The sequence below is a fragment of the Suncus etruscus genome, chromosome 3 (assembly GCF_024139225.1).
Source record: "Suncus etruscus isolate mSunEtr1 chromosome 3, mSunEtr1.pri.cur, whole genome shotgun sequence".
NCBI lineage: Eukaryota > Metazoa > Chordata > Mammalia > Eulipotyphla > Soricidae > Suncus > Suncus etruscus.
Genome location: NC_064850.1, coordinates 44,443,423 through 44,460,741, shown reverse-complemented (window position 1 = coordinate 44,460,741; position 17,319 = coordinate 44,443,423). Strand labels below are relative to the sequence as shown.

The window sequence follows — 17,319 nt, the reverse complement described above, 5'->3', positions numbered from 1 at the left end:
CCTCCGGCTCATCCTAAAAACCAAGGGGCGGACACACTGAGGTTTGGCAGTCCTGCTGCCCCCAAGTTTCAGGTGGGAGACAGAGGTCAGCAAAGCTCAAGAACAGGTTCCAGCAGCTCTTGAAGGCACTACATGGGGCTCCTTCAACAAACTCACAAGCCCACAGCTCCTGTTGGCTTGGATCCCACTGGATCACAATCATGATCCTTCTGCAAGAGAGGACTGGACACCGGCTCCAGCCAGGGCACAAGGCTTCAGAAGATACAGATGAGAGGCCATGAGAATGAATCTGGGAGAGTCACCATAGGGAATCCACATTCAGGTCCTGGCCTCAAGGGGCCTGAAACAAAAAAAAACTCTGAATGAAAAGTTGCTACAGACATAGACTTCACCAGAGCACCGAAGAGACAAGATGTCTGAGGGCTGAATTTCTCAGGGACCCACTGTTGACCGACCTGGTGAATTTTTCTCACTTCCACTGGGTTAACCAAGCAGCTGGCCAGCACATGCACTTTCTGTCCAGCCGACTCGCTGTCCTCACTCGGAAACATCCCGAGGAGCATTTGCACTCAAAGCGCAGAACAGCCAACTGGGGAACTGTCCCAGGTAGATAAGAAACATCAGAACAAGCTTGACCCACAGCAAAGTAAAGAAAGCTCTCTGCAGGGCTAAGCGTCTCAAGGCACAGCAGTCAAGTCCCTTGGAGGGGAAGGGGATGTGGTCATGCTCTTTTGCGCCCCCAGGTGTCCAATGCCCACAATGCTCCTGCCTTGAGCCAACAGTCCAGGCTTTTCCATAGATCTCACCCCTGGAGGTCCACAGCATCAGGGGAGTAATGGGAGGGATACCATGGAATGTCGGTGTACAGCCCGCGCAGCATCTGCCTGAAAGCCAGAGGGGAGAGAAGTGTGTTACAACAGCAACTCAGAGAGAAAGAGCAATGACCCCCCATGTCCACATAAGTAAGCAAAAAGACCAGTGCCACAGGCTTGTGTGCTGACACCAATCCTACGGCCATGCCAGACTAAGGTTGTCCTGACCTGGACTGTTAAGTTACATGGCCAGGGTGGAAGAACAAGGTGGGGAGCCCTGGAGTGAGAGGCTGTGCAGGCCCCATGAGCCCAAAGACCCTGCCAAAGGTCTCTGCAGCTGAGAACCTGGGATTCTTTTTTTTTGGGGGGGGGGGAGGGGGTACCATATGGGATGCCAGAATTCAAACCACCATCCTTCTGCCTGCTAGGCAAACACTCTACCTCCAGCCCAACCTGGGACTCTTTGAGGCCACTCTGAGGCCTCTGTTCTGAGATCAGTCATCAGAGCAGTCAGTGTCTTCCCATCAAAGGAGCTTGGATATTTTACTCAGAAGTTCTTCCCCACGACAGTGCTTGCAAATATTCAAATGCAGGTTCTGACTCAGAGTCTCATGTCTAGTGAGCTCCTGGTCTGATCAGGATGGTGGGTCAAAGCATAGCAAGGGGAATTATGCCACCTGTTTCCTGTCCCTGAAGGTTAACTGTCTTATCCCATGACTGCAGTCCTGGCGCAAACAGGTAGGTGGCACTTTAGAAATTCTGAGATCTCAGGGGTCTTTACAGATGAGGGTGGGAAGGCTATCAGCCTTAGAGTAGTGTGGTCAAACATCACATATCTCTGTTCTTGGAGAGCCAAGGGCAGTACACGCCGAAGCTCCTACAGAACTTCTAGAACTTCCATAAAATCTGTGCCCACTTTCCCAGGTGGAGGAGGAGTCCACCCCAAGTGTTCTTCATGGAGATGTGTTTGGCTGCTTCAACTCGGCCCGTTCCAGCACTGGTGTAGCAAAGGTTTAGGGGGAGGGGTTAAAGGAGGGAAAGAAAACTCAGATACTAAACAAAACAAAAACAAAACAGAAGGCTTCTGATAGGTTCAAATGATTCAGCAAGTTTATTTCTCTGTTCTTCACATACATTCACAGAAACACAGCTGAAATAGTTATTCACACCTTATGTGGGCCTATTTTGACTACTAAGACCACAAGATTCAATCTGAATGCTAAAATGACTTAGAGATCTGTGTTGGAAAAACTGCAAGTTTGCCTGCACTCCTATCCCCACAACCCTTTCCCCTTCCCCTTCAAGTAGTTCTCAGCCAAACCCTGTCCCCTCCAAAGGATGGGCAGGTGAGCAGACTGTGTTTGTCAGCAAAACACCAGTAGGATGAGTCGGTGTCATCACTCTGACAAATATTTATATATAAAGTAAGAAATGTATACGAATAATTTAGACCAAACACATAAATACTAGTCAGCGATCTCCAGTGAGAGGAACACTGGGAAAGTATTGTGCCAACTCTTAAAATGGAGTCTGAATGCAGACTTGACTGTATCCTCACTCAGCTGATGAGGATTAAGACTTAAAGGCACAGGTAGACCAAAAACATTATCTCAGGAGATATGGGCCCATTTCACATAGGAAGATAAGGTCAGGGAAGCTCTGGCACAAAGGCTGAAGACAAACATTGCCTGGAGTTGGGGAGTAAGTGGCCCGTCCTTTGCAGGTCTGGATCAACACAACTGTGTCCAGAAAAGGCTGGTTGTAGACAGCCCAGAACCCACAGAAAGAGCCCGACTTTGACCTTTCTCCTAGACTCATCTCTCAGGTCCCCTTGAGAAGGTTCTACAGCCCAGAGGTCAGATGCTGCTAATGGCACTACTTCAGCCTCCTCTTCTGGGAGAAGCAAATGAGCAGACGGAAGGGAGGGAAGAACCAGTGGGCCAAAGGTGAGTGATGAGCCTAGAGATTTGGGTCTGCAGCTGAAACGGGCACCTAGATGTCAGCTTATGGGGCCCCGTTAGCATGAGCAGGCAGGGCCAAACCCAGAGTTCATGACCCAAACACTCTTCCTAATAAAACTGTTCTGAGCCACAGGACAAGTGCCACCCATCCAGGCCAGAGAAGGCTCCAGCCCAGCAATGGCAGGGGAGGTGGCCTGGACTAGGGGGCAGGCCCCTCCTCCCTCTCACCTCCTTCTGGAACCCATTTCGGCAAGCAACTGTGACCACAGCCCACTCCTCGTGAATTAGATAGACTCCTTTCCTCTGGAGCTCCCAGAACAATGGGCTTTCCTGTGCTGTGGCATGAACTTCTCTTCCCAGTCAAGAGAGCTGTAGAACTGAGGGCTACATCTTCCATGTAACTGTGGACAGACTCTGGACCAGCAGTAGCAGATATACAATGGCACAGGACACTCAAGAATCAAGGAATAGGGGCCAGAGCTGGAATGAGCCCCAGTCCCTTGAGCCAGGAATACCTGCTGAGCACTTCAGAATGGGGCCCTTGCTCACCCAGGAAAAGAATCACCGACCACAGGCAGCCACTTATCTCATGCTCTGGTTTTACCTAACTTTACTCCAGAGGGCTAAGAACTCCTGACAGCTATAAACTGAAGGGCTTTGGTAACACCAAATGGGTTCTACAGCCCCTAAAATATAAAGAGCTAAGGCTGAAGTGAAAAGAACCTGGATTAACCCCTTAAAGCAAGCAGCCTCCCAAGAGCTGCTCTATTTAATACCTCGGTCTGCTCAAACATTTCACCTGGAGATCTGTCCACAGAACCCCAAGGAACTCAGGAGTGCCAAGCAGATACTTTGTTCAAGAAACTGCCATCTCTATTCAGTAAGCAGGTCCTCACCTCCAAATGCTATATCATTGTGCTGCTCTGCCTGTCTGGCTCCTAACCTGGAAACGAGGGATCTGCACATTGTTCAACACTGTATCACCCGTGAAGTTCTAACTGGAGTGTGAAGGGACTCAGGCCCCCATCCCATGGATTTCAAGGATCCCTACCAGGGACCCAGGTCCAAGCATGAGTAAGTTTCCCAAGTTCCGAGGGGCTGTGAGAACACACCTGAGTAAGATTCATGGCAGGCAGTTTGAAGCAGTTAAAGAAGCACAGACTGCAAGGTGCTCCTCCATGTCACTGACCAATACTCAGGGAGCTGGTGGCACAGGCCCAGCCATCTCATCTGACAACCCAAATTTGTCTTTCAGCGAAAATGTCCCAAAGTTTTCACCTGGGCCACCAAGGGGCTAAACATTTCCTGTTCAACTCTACTAAGAAAAACAAACAAGACATAAGTAGGTGAACAGAGATAAGAGCTGGACAACATAAGATCCTAGAGTTCTTGATCCTCTGGGCTCAAGAACACCCAGGGAGAAAGATTAAATTCACTCAGGCTCTCCATATTTGGAAAAACAGCCTCAAAGTAAAGCTGCTTAGCTCAAATAAAGAATATGCTGGAAATCACTGGGAAACATTGACAGTCTGACAATTCTAGGCCTTTCTCCTCAAGCAATTCAGCCTTCAGTGGTGTCATCCAACTCCAGCTCAACAGCCCTAACTCATGCCTTGCAGACTTGCAGTCCCATTCAGAGAATCCTTAGGAGAGACCACGCTATGGGGATGAAAAACAACCTGGTTCACCATGCTCCGCATAGTGAATCCTAAGGCCCATTCTCCACACCTAAAGCCTGACTAATTGGGTTCATTTCTCCTGAGACAAGGCCAAACTCATGAAGTCTACCTGCACATGTTCTGCAGTCAGGCCCAAGCCAAGACCCCTGGAGTGCAAAGGCAGAGGGTGTCTCAGGAGAACCTTCCAGGGACACTGCTGAGATCAGGTAGAACCTAATAATCTCTTGTTAATCAACCTTCCTCAGACAGGGAGCAGCTGAGCTGCCACCACCCACCCTTCCTCAGATAAGCATGGGGCCACCAAAACACTGGACACCTGCATATCACCTGGAGGAAAGGGTAAGGGCTCAGAATAAGGGCTGACCACACACTTTGAGGAGACAAAAGAAAAGAGAAAACATACTGTGCCATTCTACCCTGCTTTCCCATCACAGGACAGAATTCAGACACCAATACAGTAGGGACAACAGGCACCTTCTTTTCCTGACCCCCGAGCCTATCCTAGTGTTCAGCTCAGCTGGTCCGGCAGGGTGGGAGAGCACATCAAAATGTGCAGGTGCTAAGGCTGGCATGGAGGACAGCCCAGGCTCTGGGTTAGCCGTGCAGCGGGTATGTGGGGCAGGAGCAAGAGCGAGAGTCCTTGGTGATTAGTGACCATGGCAGGAGCAGATTACAGGGAACACTCGGTCAGGTCACACCACTGGAATGCTGACATGAGTCTTCGGCTGGTCAGCCCCTTCTTGCACTTCCAGGGCACGGAGAGGGCTGAGGGGCTTGAGGGGCCGGCTCCCAACACTGTAATTTCTTGGACGTCTTATTGTGTTCGAACTGGACAGAGGCGTAAAGCTGTTCCTTCTCATCCTTACAGGGGTTTGGCTCTTGGGGAAGTTGTTCTGATTGGAAATGGAGGGACACCACACAAATGAAAGCCCGGCAGGCCATCCCCAAGGGCTGCCTGATATACACAGACACGACAGGCTCCCCATGGCAAGGCCTGCTCAGCAAGCCTCAGAACAGGTTGCAGATGGAGAAACTACTGAAGGACCTTCTCCAGAACAGGGAGGAAGACCCAAGACAGGAGCAGATTATTTACGGACATCTCCCAGGACACAGCTCTAGCCTCCACCCCAGGTACTCTCTGAGCCCCAAGCTCCAAATGAAGCACCTCTGGGGCATGTACCCTGACTGATTCCACAGAAGAGCTAGTGACAGACAGCCTTTCCCAATGGGGAGACACAAGCTACACAAAGCCTGAATCTAGGGTCCAGTTCCCTTTTGAATGCAGGTAAAAAACTGTCTCCTGATGCCAGGCATTCCAAGACTTAAGATTGGGTCCTGACTCATTCATTTAGAAAAATACTCACAGTTGGCTTGTCACGGTGAGTATTCACAGCCTCCACATTAAGTTTGATTGTTTCAACTTTGCAGCCTAAGGAAACAAAGAGTAGAGGATTTTGGGCTATTGAAAAGAGAAGATAAAAGAGTACGTATACCCAAAATACTCAGGCCATCACTCTCCACTCTATAAATGGATAAAACTTCCCTGATGTTATAACAGAGCTATGAACCTGAACTTTTAGACAGACCTGGAAAAACACAAATATCCTGAGCTTCCCTATTCCCTACCTCCCCACCTCCCACTCCTCCTGGAGTGTAGTTACCGTAGGCCACAGGGGTGAGTTTGAAGATGGTATGCAGAGGGCACCTCAAGTACGGCAACTCTCCTAAAAGCAAGGAGACAGGTAGATGAGGAGTCTCAGGTTGGAGCAAACCAAGCAGGAGGGCGACTCTAAGCCCTTGGTTTTCTGTGGCCCACCTGGAGCTGCACGTTCCTTCCCTAGGCTGACATTGTGAACACAGCCCCAGAGGCAATCCAGGGGCAGCTGAGGGAGTGACCACCCTGTCTGGGGCACCCTGCAGTCAGGCAGGAGGCCTGACTGAGGAGAATGAGTTGCCTGGAACCCATGGGTCAGAAAGAAGGGAGAGGTGGGATAGGGTGTCACCTCATGCCTCTCTTGGAAGAGCAAAGATACCTCCACACACGACCTTTACCAGAGGGGACGTTCAGCTCCTTTCCTGCCACTGCACTGGCCTCAAGCCATGCCTGGCCAAGGAGCCCAGGGTGCAGGGGACCACAGCTGCCAGGGGTCCTGTGCCTCCACCCAGCCCCACTCCCAAAGGTCACCTGCACCCTTATCCAGGAAGTAGGCCAGGAGGCAGCGCATGACAGCCTGGTGGCAGATGACGAGCACATTGCCCTGCCGCTCCAGCTCCATGATGACCGGTTCCAGCCGCTGTACCAGGTCCTGGTATGACTGTGAGGGACGCAGGGCAGGCTGGTGGCCACACTGATGCCTGGGTCTAAAGCCACACACGGCTCCAGGGCTTCCCCACCTACAGTCTCAAAATCCTACCTGCCCCTCCCCGCAAGAGGTCCCCCAGAGAGCTCACCTCCCCACCAGGGTAGCGGTAAAGGTACTTCTCTTGATCCCGCAGGGCAAATTCCTCTGGGTGCTGCTTCTCGATCTCTGCATAAGTCATCTCCTCACACATGCCCTGGAGGACACACTGGCTGACAGAGGGTCTACCAGAACAGCCCAGCCCATCTCTTCCGTTTCAAGAGATGTCAGCGGGGTTACAGGGATAGAATGGGAAAGGGGTGAGAGCAAGGGCACACAGTCCAGTGGGAAAGGCACCTGCCTGACGAGCAACTGACCAGGTCCTATCCCTATCACCCCACACGATCCCCTAAGCCCACACAGAGTAAACCCTGAACATAACCAAATATGCCCCAAATCATCCCTCATTAACAAAAAGCAGGGAAAGAAAATCTGGAGCAGGAAGCAGACTTAGTGTAAAAGATGAAGAAAAGAAATTAAAAAAGACTCTTGTGCTCCAGGACAAGGAAAACCCTTGAAAAGACATTTCTATAATACCAGAACAAATGAAAGAGACTTTCTAGGTCTTCTGCCTCCCAAAGAAACCTCCCAGGTCAGGAGAGTACCAGCGCTCTAACCTGCCCAGCTGCATTCCTTCTCACACTGGGGGCCTAAGCAGGCAAGACCCCACCAGGGTACAAAGGTCCTCCTACCTCCTGATCCCAAAATTAGTGACAGACTCACTAAGACCCACCTTCTCCTACCCAGTTTTCTAGAAGAACAATCCACATTACCTCTGAAGATTCCCATGCTAAAATTAAGGGTGTCTGCTGCTTTTAGACTTCAGCCTCTTACTGAGGGCATCAATCCTGCCCCATTCTCACATCATAGCATGAATTCTGTCCCCTACTCATAGCACCAATCCTTTCTTCTACTTATCCATCCTCTACTCAAAACACCAAACCCATCCGCTACACACCTGACCCCTACTCACAGGACCGATTCCTTCCCCTATTCACCGGATTCACCTGACCCCTTCCTTATTCACAGCACCAATCCCAATCTCTACTCACGGCATCAATCTCATTCAGAATCTTCCACTGCTCATAGGTCACCCCCAGGGACTCTGCAGTCTGGATGGTCCTCTTCAGCTGGCTGGTCCACACCTTCAAGTCTGCTATTTCCTGCTCTTCCAGAAACTGCCTCAGAGCCTGGGAAAACTGTTGGGAAAATATCCCATTAACTTTTCCCTTCTCTTTCTCTTCATACACACACACACACACACACACACACACACACACACACACACACGCACGCACGCACGCACGCACGCACACGCACGCACACCCACACCTGTAAACCAGGTGCATGACATATCTGAATCATAAAGTACTACAGTCAAATGAACCTCAGACACAGTTCAAATAAACTTTACAAGCCCTGGCCAACAAGTATAAGACAGATGGTGTTTCACGACAGGTAGAGTCAGTGAACAAGCAAACGCCTTCAGCCTTGCATGCCCACCTGCAACCCGAGCCCAGCAGGACTAAGGAGAGATCAAGGGGCAGAGCATCCGCCCTGCTAGCCAATGCTGGGCCCAAGAGACACACCTGCTTCCCCCGCACTGAGAGACCAGAGTCGCCGCCAATCTTCCCTAGGAGATTAAACTCGCTCTCCCCATGGCGACACAGGTATATGGTGCGTGGTTGCACATGGATGTTCATGAGATAATACACGATCTTGCTTTGGATATAGTCTTGCACCCGGTTCACCAGAAAGCGCTGGCCCACGTTGATCACCTTGATGAAGGAAAGGTCCCTGGGACAGAGGACAAAAAGAAGTTCTGGGAATGAAAACCTGGTGCTGTGAGGGGAGGGAAAATCCCTCGGTCTCTGTAGGCTCACAGCAGAAGCCTGTCTACTTCCATGCCACCACCATGGCCACGGGTCAGCCCCAGAGATAAGAGCCCCGAGTGGCCCCATGTTGTATAGAAGTATCCCCCCCCAGGGAATCCAGGCTCCTGTCCGCAGCTCAACAGACAACTCGCACAGGAACTGAGGATCCGAGCAGAGTTGCTCACCGTACTGGCAGAGGGCCTGAGACTTCCCATCACACTCCAAGCATAGAATCTTCCTCACTATAAAAATAAGCGCTTACTCCAAATTTCCCAAGAACCAAGGGTTGAATAACGTAAAAGATTATCCATAATTTCTGCCAGCAGAGAATCCCATCTTCCATACGTACAGCTTTACCACCTGCTTTACCACACTCTGGACTGCCTGGAGAAGTGCTAGTACACAAGCCTTGGGTCAAGGACCACCTCCGGAGTCCTGAAGCAGCCCCATGAAGGACTAGAAATACCATGGAGAGACCAGCAGAGCACTAAGCCACCCAACAGGTCATACAAATTCCTCCTCTTACTCCACTGGACTCTAAAGGACTCAGATGCCAGCACCTTGGCCACACACCCACTTTCAGGCTTCCATGTACCATCTCTAACTCAACTGGCCATAATGGCCGATATGGTCTGCACCCAGAGGAAAGAAACTGCCACGGCAAGAGGTGACACCAACCATCGTGACACTTCACCCACCTCACACAGCGTGTTCTATGTTAAGTAGCACATTACATACAGATCACACTGTTATTCAGTGCTTCCACTATACTTGAGGGTCACGTATGCACGACACAGTCACAAAGGGACACACATATGAGACCTTACAAGCAGTCACACTCACATGACGGACCCCAGATCCAGCCCCGACTCTACCCCTAGCTCAACACTGTAGAGCCACAGTCTCCGCCTGAGGCCTCTGTCCCTTTCCTGCTCTGCAGGTCATTGTGGGCAGGAGCTGAGCTCTGCTGTCATCCTTGGCAGGAGCCTCCCATCTACCAAAGTGACACAAAGGAAGAATTGCCTCAAGAACAAACCAACGCCTCTGGGTTCCAGTTTCTGATTCAGCCCACAAGGGTGCACAGACCACACCTGAGTCTTCAGCAGCTAGGTTCACGCCTTACTTGTCATAGCTGTCGGGGTCCAGGGGCCGGTAGGTGACCTGGTAGCACTCAATCCTCTTCAGGAAATCTTCCATCACATTTTCACGGTTCCTTTCAGGATAGTCAGGGCTCGACACCTTCACCTCCTGAATCAGAGGCAATTAGGGACAGTCAGAGGCGAGCCACTGCTAAGTGACAAGATTCTGGGGATGGAGCAGACAGCTGAAGCCACAGTCCCACTCAGGATGCACCAGGGCCTAGTCCCTTTAGGTAACACCCTAAAAAAACAGAGCTTGCTCTAATCACTCCCAGAATCATTGAGAATGGGAAGTTTGATGTGACACAGGCCTGACTTGGCCCACAGGCATCTTCTGAGATAGCCTCAAAGCTCATGGGAAGCACCACCATGATAGAGGTCTACAGGCTTTCAGGGGCTGGTCCCCACAGGCAGTGAGGGCTCCTACAGAGTTGCCCTGAGCACTGGAGCCAAGGGCACCATCCTGCCACACCAGCCCTACAGGTAGCACCCACCCGACCTGCTGACCAGCTGCCACACCACACACAGATCAGGCCCACAGGCTGGGGCTCGGTGCCTCAGGAAGATCGTTATTTCATCCCTCAGAACCCAAGTCTTCCAGCAGCAGGAGCACAGAGATACAGAAGGAGCTTGTGTAGCCCACAGAGGCCTTTCTGGGCCTGTGTGTGAGGCTGAGCAGCTGCCCCCAGTCTCCTTCCATCAATCACTCAGCTGGCCCTGGACCCAGGGCACCCACCGCCCCACACAGGCACCATAGACATAGGAGGTGGGCGCAGGGCATCACCCACCAGGATGTTGGCTGCTATGACATCAGGATCATCACATACGGATTCCACAAAGAAGACCTAGCCAGGGCATGAAGATCAAGCAGTCAGGCTGGGCACTGGGCACATGTCTGCCCCTGCCGGCTAAGGGGTTTCTACCAGCTCAGATCCAAGGGACGGCCTAGGGCTCCAATGAGGCACAGACCCAACCCCAGCACCGGCACCTTGAAGGAATTCTCCTTGGCAAAGTTCAAAATCATGTCCCTGCGCTCCCGGGTGGTGTTGGTGGCATCAAATACCTGGGAAGAGGCACACAACATAGATTGAGGGTGTGTGAGAACAGGGTACACTGTGGCTGGACAGGGCACAAGCCGCCACAGGAGGGGCCAGGAACAGAAAGCAAGGCTCACCGCAATCTGCCCGCAGTCCTCAGTAAGGTAGGCCTTCACGTCTTCCAGGGCCACCAGGGCACACTGCCTGCAGCACAGGGACTCAGTAGTGAGGGCATCACACTCTTATCATCACCCTCCCACCTGCTTTCCAGGTCAGAAGCTGCCTATGCCCCTCCTGGGCATCCCGGGGCGACTTTTCCCGAACCCTCCCTGCACAGCCACTGCCTCTGGAGAACCCATCTGACAGTGGATGAGCCCTACAGGCCCCTCGCACATGGTGTCAGGATGACGGGAACTGGCCCAGCGACACAATGAGGAAGACCCACCTGCGAATCTTCATGGCCTCCTCGTTGTCATGCCGGAAAAAGTCGTAAGACTTGTAGGACTTGACTGCTTCACGCCGATACACCCCTAGATTAAACACTGCAGGGACATCCACCCTCAGCAGACCAACCAAGGGGACTTGGTGGCCTCCCATCAGAGTGGCCACGTGGAGAAAACAAACACAGACGGAGCAATGTGAGTCTGTTTGCTCAGCTCCTTTGGCTGTCTGACCACCAAGGCTGGGATAAAACAAGACAGGCTGGAAACCTGAGACACTCTCCACTCAGGACTTCATTCCAGTGGGCCGGAGCCAGAGCACAGCAGGCAGAGCACAGGCCTTGCATAAGGCCAACCTGATTTCGATCCCTAGTACACATATGGTTCCTTGAGCCCACTGGGATAGATCCCTGAGTGCAGAGCCAGGAGTCAGCCCCTAGCACTGCCAGAGGTGCAGCCCCACCCCCCCCCCCAAAAAAAAACAGGGGCCAGAACAATAGCAGGTAGGGTGTTTGCCTTGTACTCAGTGACCCAGGTCCAATCCCCAGAATCCCGTATGATCCCCCAACCATGCCGGGAGTGATTTCTTTTTTTTTTTTTTGGTTTTTGGGCCACACCCAGTAATGCTCAGGGGTTACTCCTGGCTATGTGCTCAGAAGTTGCTCCTGGCTTGGGGGACCATATGGGACACCGGGGGATCGAACCACGGTCCGTCCAAGGCTAGCGCAGGCAAGGCAGGCACCTTACCTTTAGCGCCACCGCCCGGCCCTGGGAGTGATTTCTGAGCACAGAGCCAGGAGTGATTCCTGAGTGTCACTGGGTATGTCCCCAAAATCAAACCAACATTCATTGCCTACGAGGGGACCTGTGTGACCAGCCCGGAGACAAGCCCTGAAGAAGCAGGTTTCTGCCCTCCGAGACATAGCCTGCACATACCTTTGGTGGGTACCCCAATCCAGTTGAGATAGCGTGTGAGTTTCTTGGACACGTAGGTTTTGCCGCGGGCTGGCAAACCAATCATGACAATGAGAGTCGGGGAGTTGGTCATATAGGAGGCCCACGCTGGAAGGTGACCAAAACAGACAGAAATTAGGGGGTTTAAGCCATACTGCAGAGGCTACTAGTGCAAAGTGTCCTCAGCACCCACCTAGCCTCAGTGCTATGGAATGAGCAGCTACAAGAGCAGAGGGAGCTGCCCTCAAGCCTCTGTGCTGCGAGTGAGTATAAGCCAGTGCTCCCTAGCACCATGACACTGATCGGGCCAGAGTTCTGGCCAATTCTTGGAAGCCAACTCAGTAACTTTAGGGATGCTCAAACATGTGGAACTCGTGACAATAGGGCAAGCAGGGCAGAGGCTGGTTCACAGGGACATGTGGGAAATATAGGAAAGGGCATTGGCATTAGGACCAGGTCTGCTTCCTCACAGCTTTTTATGCTCATAACAAAGGGGGCCACACCATAGGGGCCACAGTAGCAAGTGAGGTGTGGCAACTTAGGGCCTGCCATATAAGACAGCAGGAAAGGGCCTGCCATGTAGACATGCACAGACCGACACAGCCCCCCACACATGGGCTCCTTGCACAGATAAATATGAGCTTCCCACGGGCTCCCTGCATTGGACACACACAGGTCCTCTGTGGGTTCCTTGCACTAATGGGCACAGCAGCCCCCATATGTCCCTGGAGCCAGGCTGCCCTCCAACCTGGGACAGAGCCTGAAAAAGAAGAGAAATAATTCTAAACTGGCCCTGAGTAGAAAGGTCATGACTCAGTCTTTGAACAGAAACATAAAATACTCCACAGGAGAGAGGACAAAAGGGTCTGGGTCTGAAAGGAAAAGTCCCAGAGGTGCTCAGCCAAGTGTCCAGGTGGACCTGGCAGTCAGCGAGTAAGAGCAGGCCCCAGCAGAGGACTTTCCCCAGGGGTGTTGGGAGTGTTGGGCTGCCATGAGACACACAACAAGGAGATACACATCCCTGAACCAATCTGAAGCACAGAGAGATGTCACCTCTGCCTCTGACCTCTCAGAGGCGTGGCCTGCATCAATCAGCAGAATCCATTGCCTCAGTTCTGGGCTGTCTTCTCACTTATCACACTATCCTGACACCTAAACTTGCCATATCCACATTTCCAAGGGCCCAGGACTCTCGCAAAAGCTGAACAGAAACTCATGTTTGGAAGCTACACCAATGGAGAACCACTGTGCACACTGTCACAGACCCAACAGAAGGAAATGTGGGGACACATCACCTCCAACACCACACTCATCGTGTCCAACACCGAATACATCACCTTCAGATTACATACAACACCTCCAATTCACACATATCACCTCCACCGTGGCTCTGCAGCTACTTATGCTGACCAGTCACAGAGAATGCATGAAAATCCTTCAATGGTGGAATTCTCTTCTACTTTCTTTACACGGGTTACATTCACTTTCTCAGCCTTATACTTTCCTTTCATGAACACTCTGGATTGAAACAAGGGCTTAAGAACTTTTCTCGCATAGGCAAACGAGCTCAGAAGCCTTGGCTACATTACACGGTGGACAGTCAAGGTCAGGGAGTCCTGGCTCCACGGCTGCCCGCTAGGTCCCAGCCACCAGCTCTGCCAGCGCCTGGCAAAGAAAATCGTGTGAGGAATGCCACTCTGCTCTTCAACCTGACCCTGAAGGTGGCCCCGAAGTACACTGTAACCAAGGTCTTCCTCTAATCCTCCTAAACAGGTGATGTTTGGAAATACGGTGCTCATTAAATGCATAAAACTCAGATGCCATGGAACTACCAATGACTGCAGTGTCTAAAAGGTGTGAAACATTGGCAAGTTCTGCAAACACCAGAAAGCTGTGTTTGTTACCCAGTGAACTCGTCAACAACTCTCATTTCCCATTGAGCATTTTCAACTAGCAATAGCACTTAAGAGTTCACAAGTTTTCAGAGTAGGCAGATTAGGCATTCTAATCAACATACTGTGAACTTGTGTCTTTGCCCCTTTTGTTTCTAAGTGAGGTGCTGTTAACATCCTAGGGAAGGTGTATGCCCAGCTGCTCCTATCTGTGATGCTACAAAAGTTGCAAATCATTCCAGTACCACAGCACAGAAGGGGTCTGCGTCCCTCCCTAGAATGATCCTATGAAAACACAGCAAACCTATGTGAAGGCAGATTACAGCAAGACACGGTAGAACAACACAAGAGAAACCGTGAGGCCATTTCATTCACAGTGCACAACCTGGCAAGACGCAAAAAGAACTAGACAGGAACATGGAGATTATGAGCAAGGCCTCACTTCTCACTCACTTTCTGCATTGTTTGATGACATGTTTGGTATTAGTTTTAGAAAATAAAAAGAACAAGGAAGAAACCATGGACATGACACCCCAATTCCTGCCTTTCCTAGCAACCATAGTTATCTGGGTCCCCTCAGGATGAGCCTTAGATGGACCCTCAACAGAATCTGATGCCACAACCATTGCCAGAACAGCTGATAGGCCAGAAGCTGCTCCAAAGATCTCAGCCTCAATCCACTTAGCTCCCCTAGGCTCACTGGGGAACAGACACAGCTGAACCATTTAGATGGCATGGTATGTTAACAATTCAATTTGGATTCAATTCAAAATACATGTTCAATTTATTTGCAACATTGTAGGGGTAAATCAGATATGTAAAGTGTTGTTGCTCTGTGTTCCCCTTTATTTATTGGTGTAATTCTCACATCCCTCTGGGCAGTTCACATCCCACTTTGATAAAGGAGCAAACCAAGGGATGGAGAAGGAGACAGGATGTTTGGGTCACACGACTAGTACTAGTACGAGTACTTGTACTAGCCAATCAGTATGCAAACACCTGCTATCTCATTCTCTCCTGTGGGTGTCTGTGTCTTGCCTGACTTCCTGTCCCAGCACCCCTAGTAATAGGGATGCCACTTTAGCAACACCTCCAGACATATTTCCTCCATGAAGCCTCACAGCAGCCAGCACTAGTGTAAAGAAGACCATGCGTGATTATGTCACTGAGAAAGGAGTGGTATCAAAGCGAGGCTCTAAGGAACTTTGAATAGGGGACCTTTCCAGGTCATATTGTCGACTGTTTCTGTCTGCCGTTATTTATAACCACAGAAGTGAGAAGAACTTAATGATAGTGCTCCAAGTGAAGGCTGCAATCTTGAAGCAGGACAAGGTTGGAATTCCTTGAGTAACCCGAACCAGGACATTTTGGACAGGGCTAAGCAGGCTGCAGGCTGCTACAATGCCCAGATGTCATGTCCTGGAGACAAAAAATTGTACTTTACCACCTGCTGCCTATCTAACAGACTGACAAGGAAATGCTGTTAGGAAACCTGTTCCCAGAGGAATGACTGCACAGAAATAGTCGGTAGGGCTGGGAATGCTGCTCAGCAACAGAGTATTTGCCTTGCATGTGTGAGGCTGTGGATGGCATGAAATGGTCCCCTAAGAACCCTCAGGAGTGACCCCTGAGCAGTGCGCAAAAGTAGTCCCCAAGCACCACTGTGCGCGTACACACACACACACACACACACACACACACACACACACACACACACACACACACGTTTGCAAAATATAGAGGAAATCTGGAAGAAATCAAATACCCAAGACATGAGTGGCTAAATCCCAGGGGTACCTCCCCAGGCCTGCAGGCATGAACCACAGATCTAGCCTGTGTTTCCTGCAGCAATAAGCTCCCAAACAAAACTGCCTAGAAGACAAAGGGAAAAAGATTCCAGGATTCACCCATAGACAACAACCATGCACACCACCACAAGTTATCCCAGCTTTCCCTCCCCGTGGGGGTGCCTGGTAAAGCTCAGATTCAGTTTAAGAAACCAGAAAGAGACTACAGAGATACACTAGCTGTTTTTTAGCCCCAAGGCGAGACTGACATTCCACTGATGCCTGGGTTTAAGATAGTAATTTTATGAAACCGACTCTTTTTGACATTCCTACGTCAAAGAATTATTTCTCACTTCCACCACATGGCCAGGTCTAGGGCTTTCTCCACTTTCCCAGGGGGATAGTCCCTCGTCCTTCCCAAAACTCACAACATTTCTTCTCTGACTTGCGGAGGCTGGAGGTTTTGTGCTCATAGCTGTGGTTGTTCTGTTCTGGGGAGGGTGCAGGATTCTCAGACATGGCAGTTATCCGGGAGACTCTAGGGAAAAAAAAAAAAAGAAAAAAGGAATGTAAGGAAGGAAAAAAATCCTGTACTCGGGAACAGAAGCAGGGCCAGGTCCCATGCAACCCGCTAGTCCCCCTTCTACAGCCAAGCTCTTTGCTAAGATCGCAGAGCTCCATGCCCTGCTTAGGTCTTGCATGGAGACTTGCAGAAGAACTTAGCAAATCAAGAATCAACTCAAACGTGATCTCTTTCAATCCTGCCAAGAGTCATATGATGAAACCGATCTTGCTTTAAGATGGCTTTGTCACAAGGAGAAATACTTACCAGTAATTGCACACAGGATTGAGAGAGGGTGTTATCTAAATTCCCTCCTGACCTCAGGCTCTAAGAAAACTGTGGCATCGGTCATTTGTTCGTGCATGCGTCTGTGCTGGTGCAAGTTGCGAGTACACCCATGTGCGTGATCAGGTGTGCTGCGTGTGCTGGGGGTATGTCTGGAAATGCTCAAGTTCATGATCAGGATCACAAGGGACGGGAGGGGGGAGGCCGTAAAGCCGTCCTAGAAAAGCCCAGCTGCGCGCTTTCCCGGCGGGGCGCGGAGGAAACGACCCTCCCGAGGTCACCTGCGCGCCCCGAGTTCGCCCTCTGCCCGCGCCCCACCCACACCCGACGACCACCCGGGTCCGCACCGCGTCCTCACCAGGAGCGCCCAAACCGCAGGCCCGGCCGTCGCTGCCGCCGAGTCACGTGGGCAGCCCGGCGCCGCACCTGGACAGACGCGCCGGCCAATCGCGCGCGACCTGGGCTGGCGGAGGCGGGGCTAAGTGCGGAGACGGCTCC

At 51.2% G+C, this 17,319-nt stretch overlaps 1 protein-coding gene across 3 annotated transcripts; it reads right to left on the bottom strand.

Annotated features, from left to right (window-relative positions):
* Window positions 1–274: 274 nt before the first annotated feature.
* On the bottom strand, window positions 275–17,226 carry PFKFB2 (6-phosphofructo-2-kinase/fructose-2,6-biphosphatase 2). 3 transcript variants are annotated; one of them, XM_049769830.1, is made up of 16 exons: window positions 17,180–17,226; window positions 16,403–16,512; window positions 12,278–12,403; window positions 11,347–11,443; window positions 11,039–11,105; window positions 10,853–10,927; window positions 10,653–10,709; window positions 9,849–9,973; window positions 8,441–8,648; window positions 7,904–8,050; window positions 6,904–7,008; window positions 6,638–6,767; window positions 6,114–6,176; window positions 5,817–5,881; window positions 807–884; window positions 275–340 (listed from the first exon to the last, which is right to left on the bottom strand). In XM_049769830.1, exons 2-15 carry the CDS (start codon window positions 16,491–16,493, stop codon window positions 825–827), a joined length of 1,416 nt encoding a protein of 471 aa, XP_049625787.1. In that variant the 5' UTR covers window positions 16,494–16,512; window positions 17,180–17,226; the 3' UTR covers window positions 275–340; window positions 807–824. The 3 variants fall into 3 exon arrangements, with proteins under 3 accessions (XP_049625787.1, XP_049625786.1, XP_049625784.1); XM_049769829.1 differs by having other exon boundaries at window positions 276–884; XM_049769827.1 differs by lacking the exons at window positions 275–340; window positions 807–884 and adding an exon at window positions 4,842–5,345.
* Window positions 17,227–17,319: the final 93 nt, after the last annotated feature.

Bases quoted from the DNA above. Each gene is read 5' to 3' on its own strand.
- PFKFB2 (XM_049769827.1), bottom strand. From the start codon at position 16,493: ATGTCTGAGAATCCTGCACCCTCCCCAGAACAGAACAACCACAGCTAT. The intron at 11,444-12,277 runs GTATGTGCAGGC...ATGTCCCTGCAG, and splicing joins GATTGGGGTACCCACCAAAG to TGTTTAATCTAGGGGTGTAT. The intron at 8,649-9,848 runs GTAAGGCGTGAA...CCTCTGTCCCAG, and splicing joins GACCCCGACAGCTATGACAA to GGACCTTTCCTTCATCAAGG.